The 24,023-nt window shown below is 34.9% G+C and overlaps 1 protein-coding gene across 4 annotated transcripts in view; it reads left to right on the plus strand.

Moving 5' to 3' along the window:
* GSK3B (glycogen synthase kinase 3 beta) overlaps window positions 1-24,023 on the plus strand; it is a 172,961-nt gene that overhangs the window by 68,058 nt on the left and 80,880 nt on the right. For all 4 annotated transcript variants that reach the window (XM_016158805.2, XM_016158806.2, XM_016158803.2 and 1 more), the window contains one exon: window positions 13,461-13,544. In XM_016158805.2, the coding sequence (XP_016014291.1) occupies window positions 13,461-13,544 (84 nt within the window). The remainder of the gene's footprint in view (window positions 1-13,460; window positions 13,545-24,023) is intronic.

Genomic DNA, 24,023 nt, shown 5'->3' on the forward strand with positions numbered 1-24,023 from the left:
TATGTCCTGTTGCCAAATATTCATTCAGTGATTGATTATTGAGTATTTCCTATGGGCTAGGCTTTGTTCTAGGTTTTGGGGATACAACATGGACAAAAATCTATGCCATTTTTAAGCTTATTTTTTAATGAGGAGAGATGGACAGTAGTGAATAAATATAGGAAATAGATACAATATGTTAGATGATTTGTTACTATGTAGAAAAAAAAATAAGCAAATAGGGGAGAAGAAATGCTAGGAGTGAGTGTTGAGGCGACTGTGCCATTTGAAGGAACAGTTGGTGCTGGTGAGAAGGACTAGATATTCAGGTATTTAGGAGAAGATGGTTCCAGATGGAGGGAATAGCAAATACAGAGACCCTGACAGGGGTGCCTGAAGTAGAGGAACAGCTGGATGGTTAGAATAGTAAAGGAGTGAAGGAGCTGCAAGTAGTAAGGTAAGCTTAGTGAGGAGAGTGGGATGTGGATAGATAGATAGAGCAGTTGGTAGAAGCCTTGTTTTGGATTTTGGCTTTAACTCTATTCAAAGTGGGGAGCCACTGGAGGTTTGCCATGATCTCCCTTACATTTTAAAATGTAAGATCATTCTGCCTGCTTTGTTGAGCATAGATGGAAGGTAAGCAGGGTGATGCTGAGAGACCATTTAGGAAGTTATTTAGAAACTTAGGCAAGAAATTCCTAAAATGACTTGCGTTAGAGAGGTGGTGAGAAGTGATCAGCTTCTGGAGATACATATACATACACATAGTTTTTTATATTGCGGTAATTATAGGTATACATGAGATTATAAGAAACAGTAGAGATCTCATGTTTCCTTTATCCAGTTTCTCTCAATTATAACACCTTACGAAAGTAGTACAATATCACAACTAGGATATTGACATTAATACAATTCACCAGTCTTGTTCAGACTTCCCAGATATACTACTTTTATGTGTATTTGTTCATACGTGTATGTATAGTTTTGTTCAATTTTATTGCATGTGTAGGTTTGTGTATTCATTAGCGCAGTCAAGATAGAACAGTTCCATCATCACAGAGATTCTTGTATACAATGGTCCCTAACCTTTTGGCACCAGATGCTAGCTAGCGCTGGGGAGCGCAGCAAATACAAATGAATCTTCACTTACTCACCTGCTGCTCTCCTCCTGCTGTCCGCAGCCCTGGGGGGCTTATTGTCCTTTTATAACCACAGTCATTTCTTTCCTCATCCTTCCACTCCTGACTCCCGGTTTAACCCCTTGAGCAACCAGTAGTCTGCCCCCATTTCTATAATTTTATTATTTTAAGAATGCTACTAAATTGGGGGTTCTTGGACCTATTTCCAATGTGGTGGTGGTGGTGGGGTTCCTCTCACACCAACAAAATTCTCAGACACCATCAGGGTGTCCAAGAATTCAACTCAGTTCTGACATTATACACCTGGAGATAGCATCAGATTTCACAAGTTAAGTTTTCAGTCCTACCAGACTGTCCCCCTGTTCCCTAAACACTTCAGATACCAGCCATAAGCCCAGGCTCTTAACCTCTGCTAGCTAGCCGTCTATAGATTGAAGGTTCCGATGACTTTTTCTTTGGATTCAGTTAATTTGCTAGAACAGCTCTTTACTCACTAGATTACCAACTTACTTCAAAGACTGTTAAAGAATATGAATCAACAACTAGATACACACAGTGAGGTCCTCAAGGAAGGAGCTTCTGTTTTCCTGAAGGGTGGCATGTACAAGCATTCTGGTTTCTCCGCATAGAAGCTCTCTGAAAAAAAAAAAAAAAAAGGACCAAGTAGCTGTTCTCCTGGTTTTTTTTATTACATAGTCATGATTGGCTAAGTCATTGGCTATTCATTGGCAACTGAACTCAAACTCCAGCCTCTTTCCTCTCCCACTTCAGGTCAGGGGTGGGACTGGATGCTTCAAACCTCTAATCACATGGCTATTCTTTTGACAACCGGAGAGAGGGAGAGGTGAGGGAGAGTATACCCCATTTATATAACTTTTATTATAATATATTGTTACTATTGTTCTATTATCATTTATCATTATAAATCTCTTATGTAATTTATAAATGAAACCTTATCAAAGTTATGTATGTATAGAAAAAAAAACAGTATATATAGGATTCAGTATTCTTCTAGGTTTCAGGCATCCACTGGGGGTCTTGGAACTGCTGTACCACAGTTTATTTATCTATTCACCCATGTCAAGACATCTGGCAGCTATTCTGAATAAAGCTGGTGTGAACATTCATCTACAGGTTTTTATATGAACATAAATTTTCATTTTTATGGGATAAATGCCCAAGAGTGCAATTACTGTGGGATCTTGGATATGTTTTGAAGGTGGAGCCAATAGCCTTTCTTGACAGATTGAATGTGAGGTCATGGAGAAAGAGGAATCTACATTTCAAATTTTTTGCCTTGTGCAACTGGAAGAGTAGAATTGTCAACAATTGAGACAGGAAAGGTTATAGATGGAGCAGGTTTAAGATCAGGAATTTTGCTCATGACATGTCAAGTTGAGATGTATATTAGCTACAGAAGAATTGTCAAGTAAGTATTTGGCCTAAGATTTTGGAGTACACAGGAGAAATCTGGTCTAGAAATATAAAATTGGGAGATGAGGAAGAACTAGCAAAAGAAACTATGAATTTGTCCAAATAGGAAGGAGGAAAACCAAGATAATTTGTTGTCCTAGGACGCAGTTAGAGACAGCATTTCAAGGAGTGACCAACCAATCTATTTGGGTGGAAACCATAGTTATAGCACATAGGCATATCCTGTGTAATAGGCTGAGATTTTAGTTGAGTTGTATTCTAGTGGTATATAGTACGATGCCCCCAATTCTAGTTTTCTCTTAGAAGAAAAAAAAGGAGTTTAGTTTTTGTATATATATTCAGAAAACTAATGGTCCTGGAGGGGAACTGAATCCTGCTAGTTAAGATCCAGCTTAATTGTGTACATATTCTTTCATGAAAAATCTTTTAAATATCAGGCAAAAAATGATCTTTTGCTATTCAAAACTCACATTTTTTTTTGATACTTCTAATAGTACTTAACATCTTCTGTCATGTATTATTTACGTACTTGTGAACTTACCTTTTTTTTTTTAATTGAACTGCTGTTATTATTGAGGTCCTGCTTTATTGAAATTATGTTCCCCCAAGCATATTATAATAAATGAAAGTTGATGGAATTGAATTACATTTCATTGTGGTAGTTAAGAGCATGGGCTTAGGAATCTGACACTTAGGTTTAAATCTTGCCTCTGTTTTTTTGCTAGAAAATTCCTTAACCTCTCTGTGCCTTCAACCTCTCTGTAAGTGGGGATAATAATGTTGCCTTCTTGATTGGTTAGTGGAGAGGATTAAATGAATTCTTGAAGATAAGGCTTTTAGCACAAGCTTGGCTCTTAATTCTCAGTAATCTATAGTCATTGGCATTGTTATGCTAATAATAATGAGCTATTATTATGTTGACTTTCAGAGATACAGGGTTAAAGGCTGCATTTAAATTAGAGTTGATTCATATGGTGGGGCCTCTGAAAACTAAGCGTTTAAGAACCTGGTTTGTATTTACTTCTGCTGTCCTTAGTAGCTGACAGAAAATAAAAGTCCTTTAAGCTCTCCAGACATCCTTTCTGTTGTTTCCCTTTCTCTTCCCTTTTCAATACTGGACAAGTTATTTGTGTGGGTGATTGGGAAAATTAGCATACATAAATCCCTTTTCAATACTGGACAAGTTATTTGTGTGGGTGATTGGGAAAATTAGCATAAAAAATTCAGTTTTTATAAAATTGGAGTTTCTTTGAAGAAAATTTTAAGCCTACCTGAGTGGTATATATTTTATAACTATAATTTACAATAGATTTTTTTATATACCATCTAATTATGATGTAAAAGAAAAATGTTATAAATTTCCAAAACATTGGTCAGTAAATTAATATTAGAAAATCTACTGCGTATATGATGTATATGAATTAAGTCTGAAAGAGATTGACTGCTATAGGAAACTTACTTTCCTTGGCTTCTAGAGCAGGAAATAGCAAACTGTGTGTCTGTCACTTTTTTTTTTGTAAATAAAGTTTTATTGAAACATAGCCATTCTCATTTCTTTACATATTGTCCTTGATGCTTTTCCACTGTAACTGCAGAGTTGAGTAGTTGCAACAGAGACAATGACCTACAAGCCTAAAGTATTTATTATCTGGCCCTTTAGAGAAAATATTTGTCAACCCTTCTTTTAGGGTATTATTTTCGTGGCTCTTCTTTTGAAGCTTTGCTTATTCTCAGTCTCTTGTATCATTCCTTTTCATTTGCCTGCCTAAATGTTGATATTCTCTAGGATCTTTCTCCTGAATATCTTATCCATCTTGGGGCTTATGTGATACCACTGTCTAGGGTTATACTGCCTAATTAATTTCTTTTTAGTGTCCTTTATAGAGTTTTCTGCTGCTGGAGACTCTAGCCACTTTTTTCTTGTTTAACAGGCAATTTTACCTATTCCTGTGGCTTCAAGAACCATCCAGACTTCTTGCTAGAGGATAATAAGATGAACATATCAGATTGCTTTGTGCACCTTTCCACTTCAGTATCCTTCAGTCATTTCAAACTGAATGTGTCCACTGACTGTGTCCCAAACTGAACTCATTCCTTCCTGCTTCCAAAAGAGCTTCCTAGACCAGTGAACTCTACTGCCATATTAGTAGTTACATGAGTCAGAAGTTTGATAGTTTTCGCTCCCCTTCTTGCAGTTACCAATAGCAGTAGGTGATCAAAAAACTGTTTATCTGCCTCTCAGAGCCATTCTTTCCCTTTCATTTTCACTGTTTCTTACTTTAGTACAGGTCCTCGTTTAATTTATCTTCCCCAACCTTTACTAACTTTTTTTTGGTACCCACTGATCTTCCCAAAACAAACTCTTGCTTAGAATACATCAGTGGTTCTTTATTGCTTGTGATATTCAAACTTTTTAGCGTTGTATTTAAGACTTTCCATCTAACCCCTTTACAGAATTTTTCATATAATAAGCATTTTTTTCTTTTAGCTCCTGTCTGCGTTTACCTATAGCATTTCTGAGTGAGCTAGACTTTTTACATGTTTTGCCTACTGGAATATCAAATCTTGAAGATTTATGAATTTTTGTATACTCAGAGCCCTGGGTCTGACACATAGTTGGCTTCAAAATATTTGCTGTACACATGGAGTTATTCTGAGGTGATATTCTAGCCAACTTTGGAGTTTTGGGGGGGGGCATCTGAATTTACTGTGAAATCAAAATCAAAGATGTAGTGATGGATTAAACACTTCCAGTACTATTCTTATTACTAAGGATAGATGGTGGAAGTTTGGATAATACCCCCCCTTTTTTTTTTTAAAGAAAATGTATCTTTGGAAAATAGTTTTTGAAGCAAAACTTTTGAAGTCAATACCGTTTTACTAAATTTTATGAAATGGAGCTTCTTCTACAGTGGGGGGCAAGATCTCCTAGTAGAATGAAATTTGGTGAAGAATAAACGATGATAGACAGCCATGTGCTGCCTACCAATATACCCACAGTATTAAGCTTGCTATTTGTTGCTTCACCTAAAAGTTTACTTTTCTTTTATCGAACTTTACATAAGGGTACCCTTTTGGGAATCCCTTGACTCTATGCTTTTAGCTTTCAAAAGGATTTTTCCTCCTTTTTTTTTTAAAGTGTGAGGTATGAAATGATGTAAAAATTAACAAAAGCTTCTATGTCTAGTTTAGAGGTAGGTACATGTTAATAGTTATTGGTAAAACAAAAAGATATATATATATTTTTTTTTTAATGTTCCTTTTAGGTTTTCTGGTAGTGGTCTGATATTTCATCTTTAGTAGTCATTTTTTTTTTTTTTTAAGATTGGAATGATTAGTTAGAATCTAGTTTACATGTGCTTTATCTTTTTTATATTAGGAAAAAATTGCCTTTATAGATAGGTTATTAACTATAATGCATTTCAAAATTTTAACAATGATCCTATAGTGACATATATTTTACATTACAGCCCAGTACATGGAAGAATAAAACAAGTTTAATGGAAAAGTTCTTTCTTTTACTTTGTTTCAAGTTCTATTATATTCTACATTCTATTATGTTCTGGTTGCCTTCCCCATCCCTATGTAGTGCTGATTGGTCAGATCCACAGTTTGAAAAACACAGTGTATAGCAAGTTTTAAGGTAGAAGCAATTACAGAAATAGGGAATTTACTCTGTGAAAAACAAAGTAACCTGCTTTTGAGAGAGCTTCATGGGTAACATAGAAAGATACAAAATTCGGCCTTTGCTCTAAGGCACTTATGATAAGCTAGTTGAACAAAGTGTGTGCGTGTGTGTGTGTGTCTCCAATGACTATAATATAATATTTAATTTCTATAAGCTGCTTTTTGAAAAGTGTTCTATTATATATAGCACCATTGAACTCTGGTTGTAAAAATAAAACCAAGAAAGTATGTAATAAATTACAAAATGTTTGTGGTCTTGTGAAAGAGGTGGAAGTTAAATAGGAACTTAAAGGATGGGTAGAATGTATGTAGGTAGGAGGGAGAGTTGAGACATTCCAATGATGTTAAGTGTGATCAGCGGCTTAGAATTGGCAATGAAAATATATATACAGAAAGAGTGAGACGTGGGATCTAGTTATGATCACATTGGTCATGAGTGGAAGATAAGATTAAGTTAATACGGAGGGACTAGATTATGAAGCAGTTCGACTTTATCGGGTAGGAAATGGGGATATTTCTATCTCTCACTTAAAATTTACTTTGTCAGCAAATAACATTGCCACTCCGGATTTCTTTTGGTTGCCATTTGCATGTATGTATGTCTTTTCCTATCCTTTTACTTTCAAGCTATTTGTGTCTTTGAATCTAAAGTGTGTTTGCTATTCAGAGAATATAGTTGGAGCTTGCTTTCTTACCAGCCTGACAATCTCTGCCTTAGATTGTATGCTTAGTTAATCACATTTGGTGTAGTTTTGATATGGTTGGAATTAACCTGTTCCGTGTTGCTCTGTTTCTCTCTCATGTATTTGTCCCACTGTTCTCATTTATCACTTTCTCTTCTGTTGAACTAATCTTTTTTAGTGTACCATTTTAGGTCCAGTGTCAATTTTTAACATTAAAATAGTTATTTTCTTAGTGGCTGCCTTAGGAATTACAGTATGCATTTCAATTTATCATAGTCTGCTTCTGGTTATATAAACTTAATTCCAGTAAAATATAGCACTTTTCCTCCAAGATAGCTTCATTTTTTCCTTCTTCCTGCTGTTATTGTCATGCGTATTATATTTGTTTGTGATAAACCTAATAACATACTGTTATCATAATTGCTTTATACAATTTATGTCTTTGATGAAATGAAGAAAAGAAAAATATGGGCAGTCTTTTATATTTTCCCATTTATATTTACCATTTCTGGGGCTCTCAGTTGTCATGGATTTGAATTGCCTCCTGATATCATTTCCTTTTAGCTTACTTGAATATTTCATAAAGATGCCTTCCATTAAAGAATATTCTGTTTTTAAAAATCTGGAAATGTCTTCATATTTTTTTTTCACATTTGAAGAAATATGTTTCTCTATATAGCATTCTTGGTTAACAGTTTTTTTTAATATTAAAAATTCAGCATTTTTAATATTTTTTTATGGCCTTTGTCCTCCATTAGTCTGGTAATTAGTCAGCTGTTAATTATATTGTTTTCCCCATGTATATGCTGAATCATTTTTCTGTTATTGCTTTCATGAATTTTTTCTTTGTGGCTTCAGTTCAAAAGTGGTGTACCTAAATGTGAATCTCTTTGTGTGTATCCTTTTTGAGGGTCATTACGCTTAGGTTAGTTAAACTTTATAGTTCAGTAGACTAGTGTTTTTCATTAGATTTGAGAAATTTTCAGCAGTTATTCAAATACTTTCTCCTTTTTTTCCTTTTCCTCTTTGTTGGATACTGCCTTTATATATGTGTTGATAGGTGTGATGTTATCCTACAGCAGGTCTCTGAGATCCTGTTTATTTTTCTGCAGCCTTTATTTTCTTTGTTCTTTCATTTAGATAATTTGTATTTCTCTATTTTCAGGTTCACAGATTTTTTTAAAAATGCCATTTCAAATCTTTTTTTAAGGACATAGTGGCTCTTTCACTTCTTTTATTATACTTTTCAACTCTAGTATTTCCAAGTTTTAAAAGTTAGTATTTCTTAATTGAAATTATCTATTTATTATGTAATTGTCATCGTATTTTTCTTTAATTTAAAAAATAGGATTTCCTTTAATTCTTTGAACGTAATTATTTATGTAATTCTGTATTAAATTTTCCCCCAGCTTTACTGTGATATAGCCAACATGTAACATTATGTAAATTTAAAGTATACAACATGTTGATCTGATGCACTTACATGTTGCAAAATGATTACCACTGTAGCATTAGCTAACATGTCACATCTTGTAATTACCATTTCTTTTTTTGTGATGATAACATTTAAGACCTACTCTTTTAGCAACTTACAGATATATAATACAATATTATGAACTATAGTCACTATATATATAGTCTCTGTACTGTACATGAGATCCTCAGAACTTACTCGTTATAACTAGAATTTCGTACTCTGACTAACATCTCTCCTTTCCCCATCCTCCAGCCCTTGGTAACCACCCCTTTTAGTTTGTTTGTATGAATTCAGCTTTTTTAGATTACTCAGAGAAATGATATCATATAGTATTTGTATTTCTCTGTTTTTCTTATTTCACTTAGCATAATGCCTTGAAGTTCTTCCCATGTTGTTGCAAGTATCAGGATGTCCTTATTTCTCATGGTCGAGTATTTCTCTCTCTCTCTCTCTCTCTCTCTCTCTCTCTCTCTCTCTCTCTCTCACACACACACACACACACACACACACACACACACACACACACAGTCATGTACCTCAAATTACATTTTAGTCAATGAGGGTCTCCATATATGACAACAGTCTCATAAAATTATAGTGGAGCTGAAAGTTTTCTAGTGATGTCATGGCACTATGCAATATTTGAGTGTTTGTGGTGATACTGGTGTAAACAAACAGTATACTGTCAGTTATATAAATGTTTAGTCCACAAAATTACAGCCATAGGCTGCCATCTATGTTTGTGTAAGTATACTCTGATGTTTGCACAATGACAAAATCACCTAACGATGCATTTCTCAGAATGTATTCCTGTCAAGTGGCATGTGACTGTATATATACATACCTCATATTTTCTTTATCCATTCATTTTTTGATAGACAAGTTTTTTCCATGTGTTGGCTATTCTGAATAATGCTGTAGTGAACATGGGAGTAGCTCTTCAAGACAGTGATTTCATTTCCTTTGGATATATACCTAGAAGTGTCATTGCTAGATCAGATTCTCTTTTTAATACTTTGAGGAACCTCCACACTGTTTTCCATAATAGCTGCAACAGTTTACATTCCCACTAACAGTACATAAGGATTTTCTTCTCTCCACAACTTCACCAACACATACTCTCTTGTCTTTTTGACAATAGCCATTCTAATAGATGTGACATGCTGTCTCATTGTCTTGATTTGCAGCTCCTTGAGGAGTAGGATGTTGAGCATTTTTTTTCCTGTACCTATTGCCTATTCATATGTGTTTTATTTGGGACCTTTGCCTGTTTTTTTTAATTGGCCTCTTTGTGGGCTTTTTATTTTTTTAGGCGAGGCAATGCTTGGTTGCCCTCATAGATTGCAAGGACCTTGTCAGCTTACAATCCCTTATATTTTATTTTTTATGCCTGCAGGACCTGATCTTCCTTGGATGGTACTGCCGTCCAAGTACTAACCAGGCCCGACTCTACTTAGCTTCCGAGATCAGACAGCATCGAGCTTGTTCAGGGTAGCATGGCTGTAGACTTTTTTTTTTGGCTATTGAGTTATATGAATTATTTGTGTATTTTGCATCTTTACCCCTTATCAGACATGATTTGCAAATATTTCCTTCCATTCAATAAGATTATCTTTTCATTTTGTTGATGGCCTTCTTTGCTGTGCAAAACCTTTTTAGTTTGATGGGGTCCCACTTTATTTTTGCTTTTAACACCTTTGCTTTTGGTGTCAAACCTAAAAAATCATTGCTAAGACCATTATTAAGAAACTTACTCTCTATGTTTTCTTCTAGAATTTTTACAGTTTTTACATTCTTTGCACCTAATAGCTGCTTTTTACTCTTGTCTGCTAAGTCTGACAGTTATGTCAACCCGGAGTCAATTTTTATTGGCTGCTTTTTTTTTTTTTAACCTGATTATCATACATAGGTCTTTTCCTGTTGTCTGCATGTCTCACAATTTTTTTTGGAAAATTGAGCATTTTAAATAATATAGCAACTCTGGATTCTGATATATTTTTTTTAATCCTCCCTAAGGTTATTATTTCAAGGGGTTTCTTTTTTATGTGTGACTTGCCTGTATCTAATCTATAGAATACTTCTTCACAATTTGAAGCCCATGAGTTCTATGTTAAATTTTTATTCTGATTTTAATTTTGTGTGTGTGCATGCCTGATTTCTTAGAGGTTGACTCTGTTTGCATAGCTTAGTGGTCAGCCGGTACTTGGTTAGAGATTGTGCTCAACATCTTGAGTTTATAAAGCTGCCATCATTTTTTGATGATTCTGTGCATGGCTTGGTGAGTACATTCAAAATTTAGGCAGTTTTTAAGTTGGTCTCAGCTTTCTTCAAGGCCCTCTTCGAGGCCTTTCATCCAGAAATATATTGAGAGCTGATTTAGCTCTTCTGTGCCTCTCTTGTCACCAGGGTCTCCCTGTTTACTTTGTTAGTGTTTTGCCAGTCTTGTCATTTTCCTCAGCTGAGACTGCACCCTCAGAGTAGCAGAGCTATGGGCTTTTTCGTTTTGTTTCCTATCGAATTTGCTATTTTTACTGCCAGTGCCACTAGACGTGGGTTTTTGTTCTCTGTTCCAAATGTTGGTAGCCTGCCCTGGAAGCAAAATTCCTGGTTTTTATGGCCAACCCTACCGTGGTGAAACTATCTCAACTGTCTGAGCTGGGTGGTGAAGTGGGGGATGGTGACATTCCTTGACGAGAAGGCCTCTGGCCCCCACTGTCCTAACTCCCGTATCTAGCAGCTCTCTATGAATCAATGCTTTTCTATTTGTTGTTGCATTTGGCCACTTTCTGGAGCTCTGAAATGGTTGTTTTCTACAATCTAGTCCTTTTTATTGATATTTTCGGGGTGTGAATTTGTCAATCTCTTCATTCCACTGTAACTGGAAATCTTGCCTCTTTTTGAACTTTTTAACTTCTTAGTCCTTTCGCCTGTCTCCCAGCCCCATTTTAATTCACCCTAGTCATGCTTTTGTCATATTTTTTCTCTACTGAAATCACTGTTGTAAGAGTCAGAAGGATCCTGCATTTGCCATACTCAAATCCCAGTTTTCCGTTTTTATCTTCATCAACCTTTCAGCAGCTTTTGACGTAAATGGTCACTCCTTTTTTCTGAAAACTCTTTTTCTACTTGGCCTCTAAAATAACAGTCTCTTATGTTTCGCATTTCATTTTATTAACTCCTCTGTGTGATAAACTCCTTTTCATACCTATGATTTTTTTTTTTTTAAATCTAAACTTCTTACCTAGGTGATAGATAGGATTGGGTTCCTTGCTTTAAGTCCTCAAAGTACAGCTGACCCCCAGATGAATACTTTTAGCCCCATCTTCTACATTGAACCTCAGTATTTTCATTGGATATCTAATAAGGATTTTAAACTTAGTAGGTGGAAAATAGAACTGCTGATCCACTCTCTTCCTCAAATTTATTCTGTCAGTTTTAGAATGATCTTTTAAAAAGGCGAATCAAATTATATCATTTTCCTGGTCAAACCTCATTGGCTTTCCTTTACATTTAGTCCGAAATTCAGTTATTTGTAATGAGTTTATATGACATACCCCACCCACTGCCTACCTCTCTGTTCACTTAGCATTCTGCATTATCCTAAGAGCTATCTCTTGAATATACCAAGCCCACCTCTGGGCATTTACATTTAGAGTTTCCTATAACTACAGTGCTCTTTCCCTATATCTTCATGTGGTTCTCATATTTGTCATTCAGGTTTGTGTTCAGATTTTACCTCCTTTGTATTAGTGCTTAGTGAACTAATTAATAAAGATTGACTCAGCAAAAATGTCTAGGCTTGAAATAGTTGTATGTTTAAATACATCTCAGGCATGAACTTTGTCATATTGGATTGATTAATAACTTATAAATATTGCTCTATAAAATTTATGTTTTGAATCTTTTAGGAATTTTTAAAATGAAAAAACTTAAACCTCCTTTTTAAAAGAAAAAAATATGAACAGAAGAGAAAGGGTAGATGAATATTTAGGTCCATGTAGTTGGCATCACTTATGTATTCTTTTTACACAACTTCTGTTATCTGGGAATATAATAGTTCTCTGTTACTTTGGTTAATGAGTCTGGAAAAATAAGCTTATTTTAACATAGTTGGCTATGTTTTAAAAAAGTCAATCATAGTATTTTAACTGAAATTTTATATTTTCTGTCCACACAGCTGATATTTTAGTGTTCTTTCTCTGTGTTGTGTAATTTGGCCTTTATTGACTGATTTCTGATAACCCAGGTATATTGTTGGAATTTATCTTCTTTGTTAATATATACTTTTAAAATGTATTACTGTAAAATTTACAGAGTTAAGAGGTTATTATGTTATTTAATTTTTTCTTTTCATGAAGAATACACATAGCTTTGAAACTCCCCAAGGGGGAAATTATTTGTGTGGTCTATAAATTTGTCAGACTATACAGTTTCTAGTATATCACGTTTTAACTCTCTAAAACTTAGCAACAGAGCCCTTCTAATGGGATTAATGCTTGGATTTTTCACTGTATCTTAGAACACAATAGGGCTTGTAAGAGTTTTCTTAGCACCCAAATTTATTTGTTTGGTGAAAAGTTTGATTTTTATTATAGTTGTAAAAATTATAGTACTAAAAGTTCATTTTAGATATCTCTTATAGACCAGTGCTTCTCAAACTGTTTGTGGTAAAGTACTATTTTTAAAATTTTCCAATTCATCATGGACTGATATTTTTATAAAATAACAATACAAATGAATTACTAAAAAAGTGAAATTTTAAGAAATACAAAAGATAAGCCTCACCTTTTATTATTATAAGATTCATTGATGTAAAATTGTTCTGTCAGGTTGCTATAAAAAATCCTAAACACTTATTTTCAATTTGATTTGCAGAGCAGTAGTATATAGTTCATGGACTAGTAATGAATAGTTTACAGGTCAGCATTGGTCTGTTGACCATACTTTTTAGTAACATATCTATAGTCTGCCATTTGTAGTGTTTTATGTTATTTTAGAAGCATTAGTCAATATTATGAGTAGCAGTTATCCTTAAAAAATATTTTTGTGTTTCCTTTTCAGAACCGAGAGCTCCAAATCATGAGAAAGCTAGATCACTGTAACATAGTCCGATTGCGTTATTTCTTCTACTCAAGTGGTGAGAAGGTAGGTCATACAGAAAGCCTATACTGAATATTGTTATAGACTTGTTATTCTAATAGAAATATTCCTCCCTCCCCCAAGTGAATCAGTTTTGCTAACTGAATGGAAAAGAATTTCACAGGCCCTAGTGATTCTGAGCTCATTGATCATCATTAGTTATATCATTAGTTATATCAGGAAAATGTTAATGAAATGATAAAGGAAATGAATTTTTAATAATTTTCTTCTTTTTTTAGAAATCTGTCCGTTTTAAAGCAAATTTATATATATATTAAACTTTCTATGATCCTTATGTGCTTCTGGAGCACCGTGTTAGTTCACTTGTTTATTGGAGGGAGGAAAATGATGTTTTGTTAAGGTGAAGTATGGGAGGGGAAAGGGAAGCAGGAGGACTTTGGTAGGACAAGAATAAGGATTAAACATTGGAGGAAAGTTTAACCTATCCTTAGCTGGGAAAAGTTAGAAAATGTATAGTATTTCAGAGCTTGTTATAAGGGATCACTATTTATGATATCATTTAAGTCTGTGAAAGCAAAGGATAATTAAAGAAGACTTTATGCTGTGAATCCCCCCCTTTCCCTGCCCCATCAGTCTTTCTCTTCAGAAGATGTAAGAATTAATGTTATTGTGCTCGCTGGAATTGGAAGCATCGAAATCAGTTTTTTCTGTTTTACTGTGGTCTTTTCTTTCTGTTCTTTCTGTCTGTTCATTGTCCCTTCTTCTAACATCCAGTCTTTTCTTTAAATTTTTCCCTTATTGGTTTGAGGTCAGGGCGCAGGGCGAGTAACAAACCATTTAATCTTTTTGGCGAAATAAATATGACTTTGAATAAGTTAATTTGATATTTCGGACCTCAGATATCATGTACATTCTATCTTAAGTCCTTAAATCCATAATGTCCCTTGATTTCTAGCCCAGTGTTTTTTTTCTTTACATACTATTTTTCAGTGTACCAGTGTTTAATTATTTTTCATTAAATTTTATTTAGATTATTTCCTTAGAAATTTTTTTTTCATGACAGAGCTTGTTATATGGGAAGGTACCTATATATTAAGTCAGGATTGTGATATACATACCTACAGATATAATTGTTGTATATGTATATGTGTGGTGTTTAGTGTGTCATAGCTAATGTTTTGACAACTACATTGGCCCTTTAGTGACATTTGTTTTTCAGGTGCCTCCATTCCTTTTTAAGTTTACATGATGCTTGTATTAGGGACTTTAAACCCTCATAAGTGTGTGAGCTCTTTTGTTTCTAAAGCTAATTACTTGGTTCATGCTAGGTTTCCTTTTTAACCTGGTAAATTGCCTGTTATATCTTTAATCATCTGTTTTGGCATGTCTTTACTTTTTCCTGTCCTTTCTCAAATAAAATTATGGAGCATCTGTTATGTTCACAGCACTCTATAATGGAATTTTGCATTCTCATGGCTTTTTGTTATTAGATACTAGACATTATAATACCCTTGGGAGGAAAGTAAAGGTCAGAATTATTTGTTCCATGAATCACTGGATTGCATTCAGATTCATTTGCAAAAGTCTCCTTACAAAGCTCTAAGCATTTTTTCTCTTAACTACTTTATTTATATTGCTTTCCCTATATGCCAGGTATTGTTTTAGTGCTTTACAAATATCACCTTATTTAACTTTTACGAAGATAAAAGGCAGAAAGGGGAAAATATCAACCCTTTTGAATGTAAGGCTCTTTGTGGCAGCACCTAAAGGCTTACCTGTTGGGTTTTGGTTTGTGGAACCCTGCACTTAAACCTGCCTTTGGAGTGACAGTGAACTGACTGTTATCAGTAAATCCCAGAGGATGATTTTCCTCCCTGCAGCTCTTCAGTACTACTTATTTATCTTAAACAGTCTTACAAATAAAGAGCAATTGAGAAGTCCTAAAGGGAGATTAACCAGAAGGACAGCGAACCTTTATCTATTATAAAAAAGGGATATACTTTTTAATATATTAATTATCTCAGAACTTTCTTTCGAGGATTGTAAATTTTACAAAGTGAAAAAAATACACCTTTTGATTTTGAATAGCTCCAGTAAACAAACAAACAAACAAACAAACAGAAAAGTTGTGATACATTGCCAAAAATAATGATCCTTCCTTATCAAAAAAAAGGAAGGTTTTCTGAAGATAGCAGAAATACACAGGCTCAGGACCTCCCATAATATTCCAGCTGCCAAAAAGACAATTTCTTCTTGGCGTATTCATGATCTCCACTTCCTTTTTTCCAAATAGTTCTGGCAGGACCAACCTATCACCATGAGACCAGGTAATAAACTAATACGTCCCATATGAGATAGGTTCTGCTCGAGGATTCAGAGCTGAGGTTTGTTATTATCAGTTCTGATTCTCCAAGAGTAAGTTACAGCGTATAAACTCAGAACTGCTGTTTAGAAAGGGATCTAACTGTCTTATGAAATCTTACAAATCCTTAAAGACATTTTCTCTCTGGATGTGACAGTCCTGTATTAGGTAGGTATTTTACTAACAGAAACATATGTATTGCCTGTGTGCATATATTAGAAGAGTTTTGGGGAAGGAAATAATAAGTTAATATTTGAGATGCCTCTGAGACATGCAAATACAGATGCCCAGTTGACAGGTATAGTATGACTTCATAGTTGGGGCTGCACACTAATGAGGGATGACATTGACAAGGTTGGGTAGATAGGGTATATAGCCATGTGGTAGAGCTCTCAGGAGTTTGGGAATGAGGGATAGAAGGGATGTTGTTTGAGGTCAGGACAGCAAAGAGCCAGCGGTTTGCCAGTATTGCCATCTGGTCTTAGAATATATTGAAGGATGAGAGCACTCTTTGAGAGAGCTGCAAGGAAACCAGTATCTTTGGATAGGATCCAGGTTTTGTCTAGGGCAAGAAAGTAAACAAACAAACAAACAAACAAACCCTCTATGAAGACACCAGGGCTTGAAACCCCATGAGGAGTTTCTTTTTGGCATTTCAGAGAACTCAAGGGAAACTCTGGCAGATCAATTGTAAGAACATAAGCCTAAAGGTGGCTTGAGGTGGGAATTAGGGGATCGAGCTAGGGACATTATAAGGATAAGAAAGAGAAGAAGGATTCAAAGTTTCAGGATTATAGGGATGAAAGACTTGGTTAGGTTCCACATGAGTTCAAATGTATATGGGACTATTTTGTAATCCTTTCATCATCATCTCTCTCTCTCTATCATTTTTACTCTTCTAAACCTTATCTCCCCTTTCTATTCAGTCTCTCTCTACTGTCTGGGTTCCTGACCCTTTCACTCTGGGCTCTTAGTCTCTGTCTTTCTGTCTCTGGTCTTCTGTCTGTCTCCTTTGGTCTGTGTTACCCCTCAGATTTATTTTCTCTTGTTAACTGGTGTATGGCTAGGTAGCTGTGTCTCACTGGACCTCCCACCCCTCCCCGACCCCCAGTTGGCTGTTTCCTGTATCGATTTCTCAACCTCTCTCTCTGGGTTTATATACCCCTCTTTCGTTGGGTTTCTACCCATCTTACTCTTTTTCTTTTCGAATATCTGATCCTTTCTAAATTTTTGTATGGATTTTCACCTGTCCTGAGCCTTCCTCATTTTGTTTCTTGGTATCTCTTTTCTCTTGAGCTTCTACTACTCCCTTTTTCGAAAATTTAAAGAAGGAAAAAATTTCACTCACAATGCTGACTTTTAACTTCGGTCTTACATATCTTATTACATATATACATGTTTTATATCGTTGTAGGAATAATTATTTGTAACCTTATTTAATATTTAAGATTTCATAAAATCTTTCCCTTGTTGCTTCATAATATTTGTAGTTATTGGTTATATACTATTTCATTGAGTTGTACTACATAATGCTCTTAACTATTCTCCCATTGTTACTTTTAATTTTAGAATTATAGCTAAACTACCCCAGGGCCTCATCATAATTTTTGTCCATTAGTGCTTTTTATCTCTGGGTGATGTTAAAGTAGGATCGCTATAATATTTGGCAGAGATTTCCACGGACCATAGGTTAACTGATATGTCTGTTTTGATGACCTATTTATTGTACTCTACCTTGCTATTTTAAAAGACTTTTCTTTAGAGATTATAAAGAATCAGCTTTTAGCCTATACTTGGAGGAAGGAGTAGCCAGTGTAACTAGAAGGAGGAGGAATTAAGCAGGACAGACACTAAAGTTATGAACTAATTAGTCTTAGTCATAGTCTTCTAGTTGGAATCATTAATGTTTGCTATAGTAACTGGAGCATCATGTAATAAATTAGTATACTCTAGTTTACCCAATAGCTTTTAGTAACTGATTTAGTACAGAGTAGTAGCACTTTTTCTCCTTGATTAGAGAAAAATGGGATTTTTGAATGTTTTGAAAGACTGAGCCTATAATACTTTTGTGAATTCCAAGTATCAAAATGAATAGATATTCTTTTCACTATCAATATTTGACGGTAGAAACTCCTTTACCTCTAAATGAAATTTTATGAAGAACCATGTTCTAAAGATAGAACAGATTAAAAGCAAAATTGTTCCAGTTGAAACTGGGGTGCGGGACCAGCTGACACTGCCTTCCCTGAGTTGCTTACCTCTGTAGAACCACAGGCCTCTGAAAGATGTAGTATGTAAACCACATTGTGCCTTTACAGGTGCCTTAACTTTTATTTAAATCAATAGTTTTAAGAAAAATTTCTATAAGTAACCTTACTAGTAATAATATTTTGCCTATGGTTCATCATAGATCGATTACTTTAATGAAGAGAAAGACTTCCTTAAATAAAACTCTCTATTTGTATGTGAAACAGTATATAAAGCAAGAATGGCAAATTGATTTTATTCTTCATACCAACTTTGTTCTTTTGGTAGTAACTGTGTAGAGGGCTGTGAGCAGAAGGAGAAGATTATACTACTGCTTCTGGAATCAGGGAGAGTGCAGTGATTGATTATGCCTATACACCACTAGTTCTGGGGAGGAAAGGGTAAGGGTGAATCTATTCTGAAAAGTAAAGAGCACTGTCATTGTAGCTAGAAATATTTGGGTTTACATCCCAGTTCTGCCTTTGATAGCAGTTTGTGCAAGATTTTTACTTTTGTACTCCTTTTTCCCCTTCTCATCTGTACAATGAGGATTTTGTAAGGAAAAAAATGCATTAATGCTTATTAACTTCTTACTGTAGCACCTGACATGTAATTGACACTTAATAAACATTAACTTACTACATATTTTTATAAATTATTGTTTAATAATAGCAGATATATAGCACTTACTGTGTATGTGTCAGACATTACTCTCAGCCCTCCCTTTACATGTACTTTCTAACTCACTTAAACCTCACAGCATCCCAGTGAAGAGTGGATACCATTATTATCTCCGTTTATTATAAAAGGAAGTCAAGGTAATCACAGTTAAATAAATTATCTACAGCTACTGAGTAGCAAAGTTAGGAGGAGTCAACTCTAGGCAGTCCGTCTCCAGAACATGTATAGTTTGCTCTACTGTTTAGCGTAGAATGTAAATTTCTCCAGAAGCAGCATGTTAGACATGTGATATTTTAAAATATCTTAGTAATAATGACTGTTGAACAAGGGGAGATTTGTACAGTTCTTTGGAGAACTTTAAGAGGAGAGAATAAAAGACCTTTTCCTGTCTGATAATAATATTAGTAGCAGTTATAATAGTAGCCAAAACTCATATAGTGCTTACTATATGGCAAGCACTAATTTAAATACTTTTATTCTTTTTCGGGGAAAGAGTGTGAAGAGGATTGTTGTTAATTCTTTAAATGTTAGAACTTACCATTGAAACCATCTGGTCCTGAATTTTTGAGGAAGTTTTTGATTACTGATTCAATCTTAATTGTTACATAGGTTTATTGAGATTTTGTTTTGCATCCTAAGTTACAGAATACTTGGTGTGTTTCTAGGAATTTATCAGTTTGTTCTTGCTTATCTAATTTTTTGGCGTGTAGTTGTTTATAGTATTTTTTCATCATCCTTTTTTTATTTCTGTAAGGTCAGTCAGTAGTAATGTCCTCAGTGTCATTTCTGACTTTGGTTATTTGTGTATTCTCTTTTTTCTTTGCCAGTCTAGCAAAAGATTTTTCAATTTTATTGATCTTTTCAAAGAACCAGCCTTTGGTTTCCTTAAATCTATTGTTATTTTTTCTGTTCTCTATTTTATTTATCTCTGGTCTAATCGTTATTATTTCCTTCCTCTGCTAGCTTTAGGTTTAGTTTCCTCTTTTTCTAGTTCTTCGGGGTGTAAAGTTAAGTATATATATATAATGTTAAGTCTAACATTTATAATATTGTTCAGGTCCCTATTTCTTTATTGCTCTTCTAGCCAGGTGTTCTGTCCTTTATTAAAAGTGATGTGTTAAAGTCTCTTGTAGAATTGTCTATTTCTTCCTTCAGTTTTATCAATATTTGCTTTCTGTATATATGAGACTCTCGTTTGGTGCATGTATGTATATAATAGTTATATTTATCTTGATGAATTAACCCTTTTATCAAGATATAATGTCTTGGATGCCTTTTATTTTTTTTCTTGCCACTGCTCTGACTAGAACATTCAGTACAATGCCAAGAAGAGATGAAAGCAGATATCCTTGTCCTGTTCCTGATTTTAGGGGAAAAAGTATTTAGTCTTTCATTTTTAAGTATAGTTTAGCTGTGAATATCATCTACCAATAGAAGGGAAGTTCCCTTCTGTTACTAGTTTGAGCATTTTTATCATGAAAACTTGTTGGATTTTTATCAAATGTTTTTTTCTCCTGTTGAAATTTTCATGTGGTTTTGTCTTTTATTTTATTAATAAAGTGTTTTACATTAACTTTTGGAATGCTAAACCTGTCTTGTATTTCTGGAATTAATCTCTTTTGATCATGGTGTGTATTTTTATATGTTACTGGATTGCATTTTTTTAGAGGCTTTTGCTTCTATATTCATAAGGGATATTGATTAGTAGTATCTGCCCTCCCCCACCTACCCGCCCCCCCACGACTTTGTCTGTTTTTGGTATCAGGGTTTTAAATTGGCCTTATAGAATGAGTTGGGAAATGTTTTCCCTCTTCTATGTTTTTGAAGATTTTGTGAAGAATTGGTATTAATACTTTGAAAGTTTGGTAGATTTCTCCAATGAAGCCATCTACACCTGGGCACTCTTTGTAGGAGGATTTTAAATTACTAATTCAATTTCTTTGTTTGTAATAGGTGTATTTAGATGTTCTATTTCTTCTTTTGTCCATTTTGGTAATTTGTTCATTTCATCTGAGTTATATTGGCATTAAGTTATTCATGCTTTGTTCCTTTAAATTGTTTTTATTTTTATAAGGTCAGTTATGATGTTCTTTCTTTCATTCCTGGTTTTGATAATTTGAGTTTTCTTTTTACTTGGTCAGTCTAGCTAAAGGTTTGTCAAATCCCCCACACCCCCACCCCAGTGAACCAACTTTTGGCTTTATTGACTTTTTTTCCCTATTTGCTTTTCTATTCTTTAATTCATTTACTTCTGTTCCAGTCTTTATTTCCTTCTTGCAGCTTGCTGTGGGTTTATTTTGCTCTTTTTGATGCAGGGCAGGGCAAGTTCTCCCAAGTGGCCCTGCACTGAGAGAAAAGCATTCTTGACTGAGAACAGGAAAGATTTCAAGGGCACGCTAGAGTTAGAGTCAAAAGGAAAGTTTATTAGAGAAGGAGTAACACTCCATAAACAGCATGGTCTCCTCTCAGAGACAAAGAGTGACAGAGCCTAAGAAAGACTCAGAGGGACAGAGACAATAGAGGGACTGAGAAAAAGACACTGAGAGGGACAGAGAAGACGACACTTAAAGAGACCCCGAGTGTTTGGAGAATTCAATTTATATATCATTCTTAGTTTCTGTGAATTACAGTTTAAAGACTTTGTTTACCCATTTTCTTTTGATGATATGGGCATACAGTGTGAAAGGATAAGAATATATAGCAAGAAAGGAATGGGTATGTAGCAAAAAAGTCTTACTAGCAATTCCAAGCCTTTGATCCATAGGTTCCCCATGGTTTTAGCCTTAGGGAATGAATGATTGTGTTTATTTTATGTAGGCTGAGACTTGAAGACTCTGTTTTCCTGTTTTCCCTTTACCCATTTATGGTATGGGTAAATGGTTTGTTAGTAATCCCAGCAGAAATCTTTTGTTCTGCAGGTTTCCTGTGGTCTGGCAGTTGGGCTAATCAGTACAGTTCAGTCTCTGAATGTGGCTTGCTTTAACTTTTAGTTCTCTTGCCTCCTCCCTACATTTTTTCCCCTTCTAGTTTATTAAGGTAGAAGTTGTTAAAGCTGTTGATATGAGATCTTCCTAATGTTACTTATTGGTTGGAGATTATGCTTTAAGTTCTCATAGCCAATTATATTTTTATCCTTAACCACTGGTTGTGTGAGTGGCTTGGTATAGTTCAGGGAGTTGAACCAGGGGCTCATAGCTTGTAATTTCTTCTGTGATTGCTCCCCAGAGGGTACAGCTTTGGGCATTCATAATCTTTTTGACTGCTAGGGGAGAATGTGATTTTACTTCCTGGGAATTGCTTATGGGTCAGAGTAGCTTATTGTTCATTCTTTGTTTATTAAGAGGTTGTGTATAAGCCTTTTGTGCCAGAGGTGCTTCTGCTGTGTGTTGATATATCAGTTTAGGGAATGCTTCAAGTCTGTTCCACATTCTGCTAGGCCTAGCACCTGTGCATATCCTTATTGACCTCCAGAGATGACTGATCCCAGGTAGCCTCTTGACTATCTCTTTCTTTGGCTCTGTGTATTAAACTCCTGTGTCTTGTCTTTTTGCTTGTGTCATGGACCTATCAACCTATTCTTAACTGCTCTCCAAAGAGATCTCCATTTTTTTAGACAATGCCCAAAGGCATGGAGTTCTCCCTAGTGTGTTACAAATAAAGTTGAGTCTCTTTTGGTGAGCACATAGCCTGCCTTTCTCTCTGGACAGGAAGAACTTCTGTGTTCCCTGTGAGTGAAAATTTACTTTTCCCAGAGTAACCTCCCCCGCTTTATGAGTAGGTACTGGAAGAGGGGCAATGGCAGCCCTTGGTCTTCACTTCTTGCCTCTTCTAGCATGGGAGCTCTGCCTATGAGCAGTTGAGGGAGGATGAGGCTCACAGAACCCCAACCTGCTATATCTGGAGTAAAGCTCTGACTTACCAGTGGGGATTGGTTGGGAAAAGGGGATGTAATCCTCTGTGCTAAACTGGAATATATCTTTTTCAAAATGGGACACAGCCTGTCCCTCCTGGGGTGAAACCTGCCTGGAGTAGATTGCCAGGACAGATTCCCAAACATGGAGGTAGGATGGCAGGGTAAGGGAGCAGCAGGTCTTTGCTAAAATGCCACAGACTCTTGCTATTCTTACTGAGATTTGTTTCTTCATTTCCTATATGCCCTTAAAACAATTTCTAGTTGCTTTTATTAACCAGTTAAATCATTTACCAGTTAAATTTTTGCTTTTCTGAGATCTGAGCTTACTCTGCTATTGCAGAAGTCCTGCTTCCCCCCACCCCCCTTATTATTTTTGACACTTTGCTTATGGACTGCTTATTGAAATTGCTGTGATATAGAGAAAAGGTGAATAAAATAGAGGCTTCCAACTATAGTGGACACATAACATAGTGTACCATAGTGTAAAAGGATAGACTCAAAAGTAAGGGTTGCACATGTACTGACTGTCTTCTGTCTTTTGATTGTATACCTTATCAGTAAAGAATTCTAAGCAAGCACAGTAATTACTATCATTTTGCTATATATTTCAATATATTTTAAAACATAAACCAAATTAAATATTTTAAAACATAAATATTATGCCATCTATGATAATTTTTATCAGATTCAAATTCTTAGAGATATTCTTTTGGTTAATGTAGAGATTATATACATGAATACAAATAATGAATACAAAAACTTAATATTCTTTTAACATCTTTTGATTTTTAAAGTGTTTTTTTCCTGTGTATTTTATATATTTTTCTAATTTAATCATCAGTGCTATAAAATAGATAATAGTACTTTATAAATTTCATCATTGGGAAAGTCAAAGTCTGGTGTGATTAAAGAATTTTCCCAGTGTCTCATAATTAGTAACCATGGGAGCCACTTTCAAATGTAGATTCTTCTATAAAGTCTGTGTTCTTTCCAACCACCCATTCTCTCATAATTCTTAAAGTTCGCTTCATTTCAGTTTATTGGCACCGTATAGTGTTTTAGGTACAAAGACAAAATATAAGGTCTGTCTAAATGAGTTTGAGAAGAGCAAAAAGAGCAATATGTACAATATGCTGCAGAATTATACATGGAGTAAGTATAATTTTTACTATGAACAGAAGTGTAGTGTAGAGGAAAGTAATAAATCACCCAGAGGGCCAACAAAGGAATTACATAGAGGTGATGCTGATCTAGGCTTTTGAAGACTAAAATAGGAGCTATTTAGATAAACAACACAGAGTAGGTATATATTGAGATCAAG

Source organism: Rousettus aegyptiacus, unplaced genomic scaffold (genome assembly GCF_014176215.1).
Source record: "Rousettus aegyptiacus isolate mRouAeg1 unplaced genomic scaffold, mRouAeg1.p scaffold_m13_p_4, whole genome shotgun sequence".
NCBI classification, from domain to species: Eukaryota; Metazoa; Chordata; class Mammalia; order Chiroptera; family Pteropodidae; genus Rousettus; species Rousettus aegyptiacus.